This window comes from Bos indicus, chromosome 12 (genome assembly GCF_029378745.1).
Source record: "Bos indicus isolate NIAB-ARS_2022 breed Sahiwal x Tharparkar chromosome 12, NIAB-ARS_B.indTharparkar_mat_pri_1.0, whole genome shotgun sequence".
Classification (NCBI taxonomy): Eukaryota; Metazoa; Chordata; class Mammalia; order Artiodactyla; family Bovidae; genus Bos; species Bos indicus.
Genome location: NC_091771.1, coordinates 21,581,495 through 21,597,851, shown reverse-complemented (window position 1 = coordinate 21,597,851; position 16,357 = coordinate 21,581,495). Strand labels below are relative to the sequence as shown.

The 16,357-nt window shown below is 39.7% G+C and overlaps 1 protein-coding gene across 1 annotated transcript in view; it reads right to left on the bottom strand.

Moving 5' to 3' along the window:
- The window catches only part of LOC109566754 (phosphatidylinositol 3,4,5-trisphosphate 3-phosphatase TPTE2-like), a 61,839-nt gene that overhangs the window by 34,466 nt on the left and 11,016 nt on the right, over positions 1 to 16,357 (bottom strand). Inside the window, exons 6-13 of the mRNA XM_070800155.1 lie at positions 15,482 to 15,535; positions 13,921 to 13,980; positions 12,623 to 12,676; positions 11,726 to 11,761; positions 10,947 to 11,012; positions 6,312 to 6,362; positions 4,097 to 4,258; positions 2,530 to 2,649 (exon numbers count right to left, since the gene is read on the bottom strand). Of these exons, the coding sequence (XP_070656256.1) occupies positions 2,530 to 2,649; positions 4,097 to 4,258; positions 6,312 to 6,362; positions 10,947 to 11,012; positions 11,726 to 11,761; positions 12,623 to 12,676; positions 13,921 to 13,980; positions 15,482 to 15,535 (603 nt within the window). The remainder of the gene's footprint in view (positions 1 to 2,529; positions 2,650 to 4,096; positions 4,259 to 6,311; positions 6,363 to 10,946; positions 11,013 to 11,725; positions 11,762 to 12,622; positions 12,677 to 13,920; positions 13,981 to 15,481; positions 15,536 to 16,357) is intronic.

Here is a 16,357-nt window from a genome sequence, read left to right as displayed (position 1 = left end):
AGAGGCTAAGGATGCTGGTCAGCACCAATGCACAGGACAGCTCCCAATACTGGGACTTCCCTGGCAGTTCAGTGGTTAAGACTGTGCTTTCACTGCAGGGCAGCTTAGGTTCAACTTCTGGTTAGAGAACTAACCTACACAGTCAAAAAAAATTTTTTTTAATTTTTAATTCAAAATTCAAAATATCAATAGTGCTGGGTTGAGGAAACTCTGGTTTAAAGAAAAAGTCACAGAATGTGTAGGTTTAACTTCAGTAGATTTAAGACAAGTATTTTTCCATCTTTTTCCCATCGAAAGAGAATTCCTGTTCATCTCTGTCACTCCCATGAGTAACAGGGGCTCACTAGAGCTGTGAACATACATCACACAGGCAGCAGATTACTTTCCAAGTGTGTCTTCTACCATCAGGAGAAAACATGATGGCAGAGAAGTAATGGTTTGGGCTAGCGCTTCTCTAACTTGAGCATGCACACTGATTCAGTAGGTCGAGAGTGGGCCCTGAGGTGGTATTGTTCTTGTACTTCTGATAAACTCTTCACTGATCCTGACATTGCCTGTCTAAGGACTACACTGGCTTTGGCTATTTTAAGAAAATCTCCAAAAGCTTATTAAATTTTGTTGGGACCTGAATGACAGTCCTTAGATACCAGAGTACAAAAAAAAAGCAGTATACTATTTGACTCAGGAATAAGCCCAGTGAATCACCCAACAGCCACATCCCAGAACACTTTTATTCTTTTTCTCGCTGCCACAGTAGAAAGAGGAGGAAAAAGAAAAAAGCCATTGGTCTCTCACACATTTTTGTTTGATCTCTAACAGTTCTAACTTCGCCTCAGCTTACATCATGTCAGTTCAGTTCAGTTCAGTCGTGTCTGACTCTTTGTGACCCCATGAATCACAGCACGCCAGGCCTCCCTGTCCATCACCAACTCCCAGAGTTCACTCAAACTCATGTGCATCGAGTCGGTGATGCCATCCAGCCATCTCATCCTCTGTCGTCCCCTTCTCCTCCTGCCCCTCCCAGCATCAGGGTCTTTTCCAATGAGTCAACTCTTTGCATGAGGTGGACAAAGGATTGGAGTTTCAGCTTCAGCATCAGTTCTTCCAATGAACACCCAGGACCGATCTCCTTTAGGATGGACTGGTTGGATCTCCTTGCAGTCCAAGGGACTTGGAAGAGTCTTCTCCAACACCACAGTTCAAAAGAATCAATTCTTTGGCACTCAGCTTTCTTCACTGTCCAACTCTCACATCCATACATGACCACTGGAAAAACCATAGCCTTGACTAGATGGACCTTTGTTGGCAAAGTACTGTCTCTGCTTTTCAATATGCTATCTAGTTTGGACATAACTTTCCTTCCAAGGAGTAAGCGTCTTTTAATTTCATGGCTGTAATCACCATCTGCAGTGATTTTGGAGCCCCAAAAAATAAAGTCTGACACTGTTTCCATTGTTTCCCCATCTATTTGCCATGAAGTGATGGGACCAGATGCCATGATCTTAGTTTTCCGAATATTGAGCTTTAAGCCAACTTTTTCACTCTCCTCTTTGACTTTCATCAAGAGGCTTTTTAGTTCCTCTTCACTTTCTGCCATAAGGGTGGTGTCTTCTGTATATCTGAGGTTATTGATATTTCTCCCGGCAATCTTGATTCCAGCTTGTGCTTCATCCAGCCCAGCGATTCTCATGATGTACTCTGCATAGAAGTTAAATAAGCAGGGTGACAATATACAGCCTTGACGTACTCCTTTTCCTATCTGGAGCCAGTCTGTTGTTTCATGTCCAGTTCTAACTGTTGCTTCCTGACCTGCATATAGGTTTCTCAAGAGGCAGGTCAGGTGGTCTGGTATGCCCATCTCTTTCAGAATTTTCCACAGTTTATTGTGATCCACACAGTCAAAGGCTTTGGCATAGTCAATAAAGCAGAAATAGATGTTTTTCTGGAGCTCTCTTGCTTTTTCGATGATCCAGCGGATGTTGGCAATTTGATCTCTGGTTCCTCTGCCTTTTCTAAAACCAGCTTGAACATCTGGAAGTTCACATCATGTCGACTATACTGCAAAAATCCCACGTCTGTGCTGCTACCCAAGTCACCTGGTTTTCTGTTCCACTTGTTCCTTTTTAGAGAATCATCATAGAAGTCACTCAAATTTTGCATCAACTCAAACCAGTCCTCTCTAGGTTATAGGAATAACCCAGGAATTTCACATGTGAGAAATCTGTGGTTGAGGCACAAGTGGAAACTTAGTGGAAAGTTCAAGTTAAGACAAGAGGCAAGTCCCCAGTTTCTTTTTTTGGAGGCACCATCTTCTTCATTCAGTGGAAGTTACCACCTTTTGCTGGGCCCTAAACACCACCATCCTTTTGTTTACAAGTGTGTGGAAATTTATCTAAACATTTCATTTGCCAGCATATTTAGAACAGAATCAGCACATTTAGAGTTTAAAAAAGATTACATAAAATGAAAGTCACAGATACTAGTTTTTTAAAAAGAAAAACTTTGAGAGACAAAGCACATGTTTCTTACCTGGGGAAAATTTTAGCAAGTATAGAGTCATACAAAAGATAAGTGATATCAACCAGTAGAGTCACAATAATAATGGCAGCATCTAAGGAGTTAAATATATCAGAAAAATATGGTCGTATCCTATAATAAAAACAAACAAACAAAAAATACAAGCTGATGCTTCCCCAAAGAAATCAGGATATTTTAAGAGGATAAATTTATTTGACTCATTCCCCCTGCCTTAATTCTGCTTTAATGAATGACTGAAAGTACATTTACCAGACTAAGAGAAAACATATTCATACTCATTATTTTAGATTTACATATGACAAAAGCATCCATATTGCAACATAAGTACAGTAAGAGGTATAACCAAACCACTGAACAAGAGGCAAGCCCTATCTTCACAACAGGTGGGAGAGAAAGATGAGATGGTGGGTTGAGATATCAGGCAATGAAAGCTGACCATGTCACAGCCCTAGAAAAACAGACTGTGAAGAGGGCACAAGAGGAGCCTGTGAGAGGAAGACACATCCACTGCTTTGGCCAGCAGACTCATCCCTGGCTTTGTACCCACAGTGGGGTCCCAGTGGGCTGGTGTGGCTTCCTCTGTGCAGAGGGGATCTTCTGGTGTCTGCACCTCCTCCCCAACACTGGCTCCTTCAGCCACAGGCAATGAGGCTCCAGAAAAAGCCTCTTGCAATGCTGGGGTAGCCTCTTTTAGGCTGGGGTAACATGGGAGTGGGCAACTGTCCTAAGACCAGAGATTTGAGGGCAGAGGGTTCAGCTAGAGAGGAGACAAGTGTGTTCCAAATGTTCTGGTGAAGTGGGGCTGGGGCTCCGAGGCTGCATTCCCACCTTCTCAGGAAGCCAGAGGCCAAGAAAGCTAGTTGCTGCCTCTCTCCTGAGCGCCGCCCCGCACTGGGATGTGTGTCCCTCAGCTCTTTGGGGACCTTCCCACAAGTTTCTATTTCAGCTGAGGTAGGGAACTATTCGTGATCTATTACCTGGTATTTAATACACTGTCAGCTGATGCTGGGAAAGATTGAAGGCTAAAAGGAGAAGGGGGTGGCATGGGATGTGAATTAGATAGCATCACTGCCTCGATGGCCATGAATCTGAGCAAATTCCGGGATATAGTGAAAGACAGGGAAGCGTGGCGTACTGAAGTCCATGGAGTCCCAAAGAGTCAGACACGACTAAACAACGACAGCTTTTATTTACATTCAACTCTTCATGAAACTACCAATATTTATGCTTCACATATATATATTCCTCTTAATAATATCCATATAGACATACTAGCTGCTTGGCCCCATTCTTCAAACCCTTTAGCTTTATCTGTTAAAGGAACCATCTAGAATACATGGTTTAGAGACTAGAGTGCCAGTTGCAACCATAATATTAAAGCAAAATATAGTAGAAATTGGGATTTGGACTATTGTTTCTCTTATTTCTCAATGCTTCAGAGAGATTTAGTTTGACAAAGAGGGGCATATTTGGTTGCATTGACTTGCTAATTACTTGGGGATGCCTCTTATAGCACAAAATAGTTCTATGTGTTTTTTAAAAAACGAATAAAACTTACCCTTCTATAAACACTCGAAGAGAAACATCCATGAAAAAAAAAAAAGCAATAACAAAAGAAACTGAACGAGATTCCAAAGAAATCTGTGTCGTGCCACTAAGGAAAATTACGTCTTTGATGATGAGGGCCATGTCCAGAAAGATCAGCAAGATTGCAAATATTCTATAACAAACAAATAGACTGAATAAGGATAAAGTGGTTTTTACACCCACAGACTAATTTCAGCCCAATGATCTGATATCAAAATGTTATTATTCCAAATTAAACTGTTCGGTAGTAGGGAGAAATGCTCTGCTTTAAAGTCTCAAATTACTCTGAATGAAGTTATGGTTGCCTAGGGGGAAGGATGCTTTTGATGCTTTTGAACTGTGGTGTTGGAGAAGACTCTTGACAGTCCCTTGGACTGCAAGGAGATCCAACTAGTCCCTCCTAAATGAAATCAGTCCTGAATATTCATTGGAAGGACTGATGCTGAAGCGGAAATTCCAATACTTCGGCCACCCAATGCAAAGAACCAATTCATTGGAAAAGGCCCTGATGCTGGGAAAGATTGAAGCCAGGAGGAGAAGGGGATGACAGAGGATGAGACGGCTGGGTGGCATCACTGACTGGATGAACATGAGTTTGAGCAAGTTCCGGGAGTTGGTGATGGACAGGGAAGTCTGCTGTGCTACAGTCCATGGGGTCGCAAAGAGTTGGACATGACTGAGCAACTGAACTGAACTGAACTAAGAGGGGAGGATGGGGGAAAGGGAGAGTTAGGGAGTTTGGGATGGATACATACACACTGCTATGTTTAAAATGCATAACCAACAAGGACCTACTGTACAGCACAGGGAACTCTGCTCAATGTTATGTGGCAGCTTGGATGCGAGGGGAGTTTGGGGGAGAATGGATACATGTATGTGTATGACTGAGTCCCTTCACTGTTCACCTGAAACTATCACGAAATTGTTAATTGGTTATACCCCAATACAAAATGCATCATTGTTAATTGGCTATGTGTGTATGCTAAGTCACCTCAGTCATGTCCAACTCTGTGCTATGCTGCAGACTGTAGCCTGCCAGGCTCCTCGGTCCATAGGATTCTCCAGGCAAGAATACTGGAGTGGGCTACCATGCCCTCCTCTAGGGATCTTCCCGACCCAGGGATGGAACCTTAGTCTCTTACATCTCCTGGCTTGGTAGGCGTGTTCTTTACCACCTGTGCCACTTTGGAAGCCCTAATCAGCCATACTCCAGCACAAAATAAAAAGTTAAAAAAAAATAAAAACATTATTTCTATTTTCAAAAAATAAATAAATGACTCTGTTTTCACTCAATAGAAGCAGTCATTAGGAAAATAAATTTCCACTAAACCACTTCATGGTATTGTGCCCTTTTATAATAGACACATCAGACTGACACTCCAAGACAAAACAGGGAAACTACACTGGCTCAGTGGTAAAGAAATCTGCCTGCAATACAGGAGACTCAAGTTCAGCCCCTGAGTTGGGAAGACCCCATGGAGAAGGGAATGGCTACCCACTCTAGTATTCTTGCTTGGAGAATTACATAGAGGAGCCTGTTGATTACATGTTAATGGATGGTTCTGGGCATGTAAGAAGGAATTCAATTCCATAAATACATACATGATTGAATTATAAAGTACCTCCTAAGCCTTTCTCTTATATATGCTAAACCCATTGTCCATAAGTTGATTATACTATTTGCATAACCTGTGAAGATAATCTCCAAGGCACTTTTTCACAATTGTAATGCAAATTAAAATATTATTGCTTTAAAAGGAAGTAAGTATGTTGTGTGAATCTGTAACACAGTATGAAATCTTACTATCATGTAGAAATGAACCATCTAAGTAAAACGAATCCAGAATTAAGGAGTAATTCTAGATGAATATTTACTAAAACACTTTCCTTATAATTATAGAATTTTGAAATGCATGTTTCATTATTTTGACTTTTACAGGTAGAAAAAGACATGTTAACGCATTACTATTAGACTTGGGTAAATACCATTTCTTTTGCAATTCTTAATATTCCACTTCAATTAAAATTCCAAGATAAATTAGATTGCATTAAATGGGGCACAAAGGTATTTAGCAACATATTGACAGTGGAGGTGCCTTTCCCCCTCCCAGATCTTTTGCCATAAAAAATATTGATATTAAATGTAATACATCTTTAATTACTTCCATCTCTAGAGTCTCACATACCTGAAAGTGAAGGATGATATAATTAAGTACACAATTCTCTTTATCTTGCTACTGCAAATGGAAGTAAAAATAAGATTTCAGAGCTTATCTGAAATTATTTTTCAGGAAATTATTTTTCAAGTGTATCAGTTTCTCCTAACATGTAGTATGAATTTAACCAACAAAGGCCTTTATATTAACAAATATAATCTTTAAAGTACCTAGAAATTGCCCAACAAAATGCTTATTAATAACTATGGCCTTCCCTGGGGGCTCAGTGGCAGAGAACCTGCCTGCCAGTGCAGGAGACTCGGGTTCAATCCCTGGGTCGGGAAGATCCTCTGGAGAAGGAAATGGCAACTCACTCCAGTATTCTTGCCTGGGAAATCCCATGGATAGAGGAGTCTGGTGGGGCTACCATCCATGGGGTTGCAAAGAATCAGACACAACTAAAAATGTTTCCTGATTTTTTCTTTTACTTTCCTATATAGAATATATGTGAATAAAACACTAAACTTTGAATGTTTAGCAACACTTCTCTTGACCATAAAGCTCTAACCCCAACTTTACGGTAAGATTAAGCCTGGGGTCATCAACTAAAGCAACATCGCATGGAAACAGAAGGGAATGGTATAAGCTCAGCCTCCCATGAGCGAGCTGTGGGATCCTGCGCAAGTCATCAAACCATGGCCAGACCTGTTCTGTAGCAATAGAATAAGGGACTTCAGGGAAGCTCTCCTCTTGTAATATTTATTTCTTGAAACAAGCCACCCCATGAATATGACAGTTAAACACTAATGAGACTCACATTGGGGGTGGCAAGTGCACTATGGGGGTAAGGAATTTTAATAAGATGCACTTCAAAGGAGAAACACCCTAGAGGCCGGGCTCCTTCTGTTAGTAGGAGAAGGAGACAGTTCTATAGCACTAGCAATTAGGCTTCATTTTACCATATGGCAGCAGACAAGGTAGCCATCAGGGAACAATTTCTTGCCCTGCTAAAGCCTCCCACATGAGAGCCCAATCCACCCCCAGTGGGATTTGATCCCAAAGCAATGCTCACAGTCTGTGCCCAAGACCAGAGAAGGGAGAGGATGGAGGCTGCACAGAACTGGGGCACTGGCAAAATGGGCCACAGATGGATGCTCTGAGGCTAAGCTGAGTGGTAAGATCTCCCCATTCCCTCTAATTTCTCCCTTCTCCATCAGCACTCATCTCCCCTACCCAGGCTTGGGGAGCAAAGGTTGATGTCATCTGAGACAACAAAATCAGAAAAGCAGAGGAGGAAAAGATGGAACTTAGGTTTTTAAAAAATGTTTTGGTTCTCTGTAAATTACATCATAATGTGTGAAGTGTGCTGAACTCAAAAGGCTGGAAAAAGCAAATAAAACAGATTCTGGAAAGACTCAAAGTAAAGAATATAATAGAGATGGATTTGAAAGTCATTGAACAAGATATAAATTTTTTTCAATAATGGGTTCATTCATTCAACCAAACTCAGTGAGTGCCTACTACGTGCCATGGCACCGTTGGAAGCACTGGAGATACAGCAGTTAAAATGGACAAGATTTTCTTCCATCAGGATGTTTGCATTCTGTCTCGTGCAGACCATAATATAATAAATATATTCATGATATGTCACTAAGTAATAAGATTATTTCTAAAACAATGTAAGTGTGATACTATACCCATAAACAAAAAATTTATAAGTCTGAAGAACCTTGAAGGGCATCTATTAAAAATTAAGAATGCCTATTTATTGCTTGTCTATATTTTCTGATTTTCCTAATAATTAAATTTTGCTGTTTGATTTTTGGTTTTTAGTGTAAAATGTATTTATGGTGCTTTAGCGTTTTAAAAGCACTTACATATTATTCTATTTTTATTTTTATAAGGTGATAATTGCAATAAGGATCATTAAATTAGGGCAAGGACAATGGAGGGAGGTACAGTTTTGATGCTGAGATAATGAAGTACTCACTTGGGAGAAAAACAGATTCTTACATTTTATACTTAATAGAAAAGAAATTCTGGGCAGATGTTTTACTTTAATGTAGAAAATAAATTCAAAACAAATGAAATTTTGGAGACTATATTAGAATCATAGGTAGAGAAAGACTTTCTGATGCTTAAAGCATAAATAATAAAGAAAGGTATAGATATATTTGACTGTGTGAGGATTATAAACTTCTATAGAGTGAAAATCTAGACAAAATGGGAAAAGCTACTTGCCCTTTTTGTGATATAAAAGTGATATATTTAACTTTTCTATCCAATGGCAGTGATAAACACCCCAATTTTAATTGGGCAAAGGCAGATTGAAGACAATGAAATAAAAGTTCTATGAAAATAAATATAAACAAAAACAATGTCAAATGAGCATTAGAACAAACATTCCCTGACATTGAAGAGATCACTGGGCTAGTGTGGGAAGGGAGAAAAAGAGTACACTGCATCTTCGTGTGGAAAGGCACGTTGAAATCAATAGCCTCACAAACATTTCCCTTGACATAGAATTTCCAATGAGGAGGATTTTTATTTTAAAGAAATAAAATATACAGAGATTTGGTCTCAAAATTAGTCATTTTTTGTAATAGTAAATGTCCTAAACAGCTTAAATGTCCAGAAATATCTGACAATTTAAATAACAGTTTAAACGTTTACCATGAATTATTACACAGCTGTCAAAAGGAAGGTTGCAAGTTTAGAAATCAATAAATATATAATGGTGTAAACGCAAATGCATGGAAATATACTCATGATATATCACTAAGTAACAAGGTTATTTTTAAACAATGTATATCCATAAATAAATAATTCGTAAGCCTAAAGAATCTTGAAGAGCATCTATTAAAAAATAAGAATGCCTATTTATGGAGGATTTATTGCTTGTCTGTATTTTCTGATTTTCCTAAAAATTGACCTTTGTTGCTTTTTTAGTTTTTAGTATAAAATTTATTTATGGTGCTTCAGAGTTTTAAGAGCATTTACATTTTATTCTACTTTTATTTTTAGTTTTATTGTATAACACTCAGTAGATATTGTAGATAACATTACTAGTTTACAGATAAATGATCTAAAATTTAAAGTGGCTTAATATTTCACCAAGTGTCCAGTGTATATGAAATGCCAAAGTGTGTGTGTGTTAGTTGCTCAGTCGTGTCTGACTCTTTGCAACCCCATTGACTGTAGCCCACCAGGTTCCTCTGTCCATGGGATTCTCCAAGCAAGAACACTGGAGTGGGTTGTCTGTCTCTTCTCCAGGAGATCTTTCCAACTCAGATATCGAACCTGGGTTCGATATACAGACAGATTCTTTACCAACTGAGCCACCAGGGAAGCCCACTTAGATACCATAGCCAAGCACCAATTCCAAGTCTTACTCCAAAATCTAGTACCATCCCCCTAGTCTGAAACACCAGTGTCTCTCACACAGGGACTATTGCAAATGCCACACAAATCTATAAAGAAACATTTGTCACTTAAAAACCAAACTAACAGTTTCTGTTTGTAAGAAGAAGGAAATGCTTGTCTTACTCAATCTTCTCAAATTTTGCCCCAGTCCTAGGCAGCCTCATTGCAGAAAATATAATTAATATGCAGACACATCATTTAATTAAGTAGCAGAGTGAACTCTTCATTGATGGCCCATGATGAAAAGACACAGAAAAAGGAAATTCATGGGTAAGTTGAAGAACCATTTGTATTCATGAGTCACCCCTATATTTTTCATTTTATCTTTGTCTAGACACCAACTGATTGCACCAGTAACCAGTTAATTTCTTCCTTAGCGCTACACACTTCCCACCATAAATTCAAGTTGGTGAGTGGTTAAATAACTGGCCAAGAGAGAAGAAAAATCTCAATGAGTAATTCTGAAGTCCAGACATATAGGATTTTTTAATTGAAGTATAATTGATTTACAACATTATATTACTTTCAGGTGTATAGCACAGTGATTAATAATTTTATAGACTGTATTCTATTTAAAGTCCCTGCAAAATACTGGCTATATTTCCTTGTGCTATACAATATATCCTTGTTGCTTATTTTATACATAGTAGCTTGGGGGAAAGGTCGAGTCAGACACATGAGATTTTAAAAACATGTCCTTGCAGTTGAGTACAGATGAAAAAGTGCCTTCAGATGAGTGCAACAAGAAGTACTCTCATGAGGTTACTCAGACACAAGACAAAATTAATAAAATCCCAGTGGACATTAAGAGGGCCTTAATCAGCAAAACACATTTGCTTTTGCTGTTAGTCCTATTTACTCTTAGACAAAAGTCAATAAAACTAGGAATTAGAACATAGCCAACAAAAAAGAGAAAGGAACACAACTGAAGAGTAAGTAGCATTCTGCAATCCTTGATTAAGAAATTTTGTAGGACAATTCAAATCTACTAAGAATACGTTCACATTTTAAAACTAGAAGAATATTCCACTTATGAATATGTATAAATATTTTTTCAAGCATGGTACTTATATGCAACTTCAAATACTCTATACCCTTCCTCCCAAACATCTTGCTATCTTTCCACAGTTTTCCTTTTCACCTCAGCATGAGCCCCATCTTCCAAAAGGTAAGAAATGCATCAACAGCTCCCTCCCTCCGAACTTCAAACGGACTTACTATTGTGGGTTGAGAACGACTTACTATTGTGGGTTGAGAAAGTCAATGTCTTCATCGACATCACTAATCTTGGACAGCTGTTCTATTATACTTCAACCACCAACAAATGCAAAAATACATCATTAGAGACTTGCTGCATGGAACAGTGATGTGAAAAATTTACTTGAACAAAAAGAATTCCTTAAATCTAAAGGGTAGTCAACATGACTTAGCTCTCTGGAAGACCCAGTCTTACAGAAAGAAATGTCGAAGTATTGTCTAGAAAATTCTGTATTACTACGAATCCTTCCAAGACTGAATTTTGCAAATCTGTATTTCTCCCTCTGTCACTATAAGTCTGTATAAATCTCTGCCTTTCTCACTTTTTCTATATAGACTGAGAGATTAATACTGTCTAGATAGCACTGACCCAGGTAAATGATCTGAACAGTCTTGGATGGCAGTGTCATTGAAAGAGAAGCTATATCAAACTAGTCAAAGACCTTTGATGTCAATTTATTCAGGTCAATATAAAAGGTTAAAAATGAACCTAGCATCAAATGATTTAACTTTTTTGTCTGAAATTGGATACACTTGCTCTAGAACTTAAAAACTGGTTAAGCTCTAATATATATATATATATATATATATATATATGTTAATTAGTTATTTGGAACCTGGGTCCCTGCACCACCTACTTTTCACATATTATGGATATCTTGTTTTCTCCTGGAATCAGGAGGCTGCCTGAGATGGGGACTCTGACTAATTGGATTTCATGCATTCCAACGTCCTCCTTCCCCTTTCCCCCATTTGTATCTCACCTTTCATCGATGCTTCTCATGTTACACAAGTCAGAGCTGAAGGATTAAAATGTACAAAGTAAGACTCCATACGTTTTATAGATTTTTAAATACAAGTTAGCTATAATTACTCTGCAATTGATAGTCTAATTATCTGAAAAATAGCATTTTAATCAGTTATTTAAAACCTCGTATTTCATTTTTCTGTAGAAATGAACATTATATATCAGTAATGAAAAATCCTAGTCATGTGGAAAAACTTAATACATCAAATGTTATGTACTTTACTCCTGAACCCAATCCCCAAGTGTAACACCATTTTGTGATGAAATTTGCTTCAAAATTCACCTTCAGTTTGTAGGTACTCATCTCACTGGTTCTGTAATTTTCTGCCTTCTCAAGTCCCTACACCGTCCAGTAACCTCTCATGAATCACAGATGTCTTTCCTGCCCTTGAGAGATACGGTCAAGACAAGGCAGGGGTCCCTCCAATGTAATGGTGGGTTTGGGTTACCAGCCTCACATAGAGACAGAGCTGTGGAAGGTGAGCGACATATTCAGGACGTATGAGATACATATTTTTCCTGCTAAGGGCTCCCCTCTGCTCTCTGTCCACCAAGACCTTCTCCTGTCCTCTTCTGGCCCATGCATGGGCAATCTGATACTTTCCTCAGGGCTGTGGCTGCTCCTAACTAAGGGTAATAAAACAGACTAGCAGTAAGCAGACCCCTTTTATGACCTGTTTATTTTCCCCCAAATAGATCCAAAAAAGAAAGTAGCATGTTGAGGCTGGAAAAACAAAAATCTTAGCTAAAGTGTCCTGTTAACTCTGTATTGCCAGTAGCCACTTCTCAGAATAAATTTCACAAATCTCAATACCCCCCCACCCCCACTTACTCTTATCTATATATATCTCACCTTTCATTGCAGGATTCAGCATAAGTTACTTTTTTCACCTTGCTCTGGTCACAGCTAAAAGATCATAAATGCACACAGTAAGACTTTACATGTCTCCCTAGACTTATTTTTAAATGCAAATTAACTACAGAAATAATAGTAGACTTAGTCACTCAGTTTTGTCTGACTCTTTGCACCAATCCCATGGACTATAGACCACCAGGCTCCTCCGCCCATGGCATTCTCCAGATAAGAATACTGGAGTGGATTGCCGTTTCTTTCTCCAGGGGATCTTCCCAACCCAGGGATCTGCAGATTACCTACAATTACTCTAAAATTTGGGCTTCCCAGGTGGCCCAGTGGTAAAGAATCTGCCTGCCAACGCAGAAGACATGGGTTCAATCCCTGGGTCAGAAAAATCCCCTGGAGAAGGAAATGGCAACCCACTCTAGTATTCTTGTCTGGAGAACCCCAGGGACAGTGTAGCCTGACGGGCTATACTCCATGTGGTTGCAAAGAGTCATACACATCTGAGCTCACACACACACACACACACATGTACTCTACAATTTAAAACCTAGTTGTCCCCCAAATAACATTCTAATCAGTCATTTGAAACCTGTAAACCAGGCTTTATATGATTATAATGAAAATCTTGGTCCTATGGGGCGAATAGATCAAGTTTATGGACATTTCTTGACACCTGAGCCCCTTCAGGAGTACAACCTTCTCCTTGCTTCAAAATAAGTTTCTCTCCTTTCTTAGCCCACTTTAGTAAAGCTTCAAACACAGGCATTTGGATAGCTGCCTAGGGGGTTTGACTGCTCCTAAGAGAGAGAAGGGGCTTCCCTGGTGGCTCAGTGGTAAAGAATCCACCCTCCAAAGCAGGAGATACAGCTTCAATCTCCAATCCTTGGAGAAGGGAGAGGCTACCCACTCCAGTATTCTTGGCTGGAAAATCCCATGGACAGAGGAGCCTGGCAGGCGATAGTCCATGGGGTCGCAAAAGAGGCACAACTTAGCGACAAAACAATGAGAGAGAAACAGATGATTAAGAAGCATCTCTGTTATGACCTGTTTCTCTTTTATCCAACAAGATTTAAAAAAAAAAAGATAAGATACTTACACAGGCTACAGCAAAAAGATTTAGAAATAATGTCAAAGACGCTGTTATATCATGAATACTCCTACAAATGAACCTCTCAAATAGCAACCTCTCTCCCCTTTCCTCTGCTTCCCTCTCTCCTGGGTGCTCGCTCTCTGCATTTATGCATTTTTTAAAACACTTTTGTTTAAGTCTATCTTTGTTTCTATCTCACATTTCAGTGGTAGGTTCATCAGCGGTAGGTTTTCCTGCTGCCAGTTCAGTCAAGGTAGTGCTGAAGGATTAAAAAGGCACATAGTCAGATACCAAATAATTTTCCAGATTAAACTTTTTGGTTCAAATGTTTAAATTATGCTTTAACTTATAAGCTAGATAACCCTTTAAAAACCAGTGTGTAAATCTATTATTTGAGACCTGGTATGTCATTTTCCCCAGAAATGAGGCTTTATGAAAAGTCATATATATTTAATAGGGCTTCCCTGATGGCTCAGCCGTAAAGAATCTGTGTGCAACTCAATCCCTGAGTCGGGAAGATCCCCTAGGGAAGGAATTGGCAACCAACTCCAGTACTCTTGCCTGGGAAATTCCATGGGCAGAGGAGTCGGGCAGATTAAGTCCACGGGGTTGCAGAAGAGCTGGACTCAGCAACTATACAACAACGAATATCTTAAACCTCTTAAAAAGGTAACGACTCAAGATTTAACTTCAGTTCTTTACTACTGAACCTAACCCAATGTATAACAGCCTTTGGGGGTGGAATTTATTTCAAATTCCTTTTGTAAGTACCCATCTTTCTTGACCAACCTAACTTCCTGACTATGTCTGTGTTCTGTAGGAAACATACTGGTTTTTCCTGCCCCGAGATACGGTCAAGCAACCACAGGTCTGAGTCAGAGCCTCCATCCAAAGTGATCATCTCATGGGCTTGGATTTGCATTATCAGCCTCACCTGTGGCTGAATCTGGAGGCTAAGGGACAGATCTGGGTCTATTAGCTCCATTCTTTTCTGTTGAGGCCACCTCTGCTTCCTGTCCACGCTATTACGCTCTTACTTACTATTTATAATTTACTATTATTTTCCTTGCTCCAGACAAGGTTTTCTCTTCCCCTGACCCACTCCAGCAGAGTTTCAGACATTGGCAATCTGATAGTTTCCCAAAACTTTGGCTGCTAGTAACTGAGATGTTAAGATTGGAAGTACGAAGACTCCATGTCTTGTATCTCTTTTTCTACTTAATTTCAAAAGAGAAAGAATAGGGATTTCCCCAGTGGTGCAGTGGATAAGAGTCTGCCTGCCAACGCAGGGGACATGGGTTCTACCCCTGGTCCAGGAAGATCACACATGTCTTGGAGCAGCTAAGCCCGTGCGTCACAACTACTGAGCCCAAGTGCTGCAACCCCTGAAGCCCGCATGCCCTGGAATCTGTGCTCTGCAATAAAAGAAGCCACTGCAGTGAGAAGCCTGCAACCACAAGGAGTAGCAGCTCCTGCTGGCAGCAATGAGAGAAAGCCCGCAAGCAGCAAAGAAGACCCAGCACAGTCAAAAAATAAGTACTTTTTTTATAAAAGACAAAGAACATTCCACATAGAATCTCATCATGAGAGCACGTTAGAAACAGTATCAAGGGAACTCTGTACCCCAATGGGCGCTTCTAAGGGTGAGTATCGCAAATCTTAATCTCTCTGTGTTAAGAGAGATATATTATAATTAAGATATATTATGCATGTATGTACATACATGTGTACATATTATATATGTATTTATTGTATCTCACTTTGCCATTTGGAATCTTGCAGATGACGCTGCTGTCAATTCAGTCAGGGCAGTGCTAGAGGATGAAAAACAGAGATAGCAAGATATCATATGACTTCCAGACTTTTACTTTTTTAGCTCAAATCTGCCACAGTTACTCCTGAACTTATAAACTGGCTGGCTCATAGGAAATATGCATATAAATCAGTTCTTTGGAATCTGATATCTCATTTTCCCTAGAAATGATTCTATATAGTTGGTAATAAATATTTTTGACCTATCAAAACAGTTAATGACTCAAGAATAAGTGCATTTCTTTACTACTGAATCTAACCCAACGTACAGCAACCTTTTGGGGTGGCACTTATTTCAAGTTCAACTTCAATTTGCAAGTACACATTCCTCGTCCTCCACATCATTTCCTGTTTCTCAAGTCCCTTCATCACCCTCTAACCCCCCTATCAGGGTTGTCTTTCCTGGCCCTCAGACACTGTAGATTAACTGCAGGCCTAAATCAGGGCCCCTTCCATGTGATGTGGGTTTGGCTTTGGGGTACCAGCTTCACATGGTGAAAAGCTCTGGAGGGTCATGGACAATCTGGGTTCTATTAGCTCCATTCTTTTGCTGGAGATTCCTCTGCTCCCTGTCCACAACTAATTCCTCCTTACTTGAAAATGTTTCTCTCCTCCCTTAACCCAGTCTCATAAGAGTGTCACTCATGGTAATCAAAGGTGACAAATATTAGAATTAAAAAGACCCCCTCTGGGACTTGCCTGGTGGTCCAATGGTTAAGAATACGCCTGCCAATGCAGGGGACACGGGTTCAATCCCTGATCTGGGACAATTCCACACACTGCCGGGCAACTAAAGCTGTGCACCACAAGTACTGAACCCATGC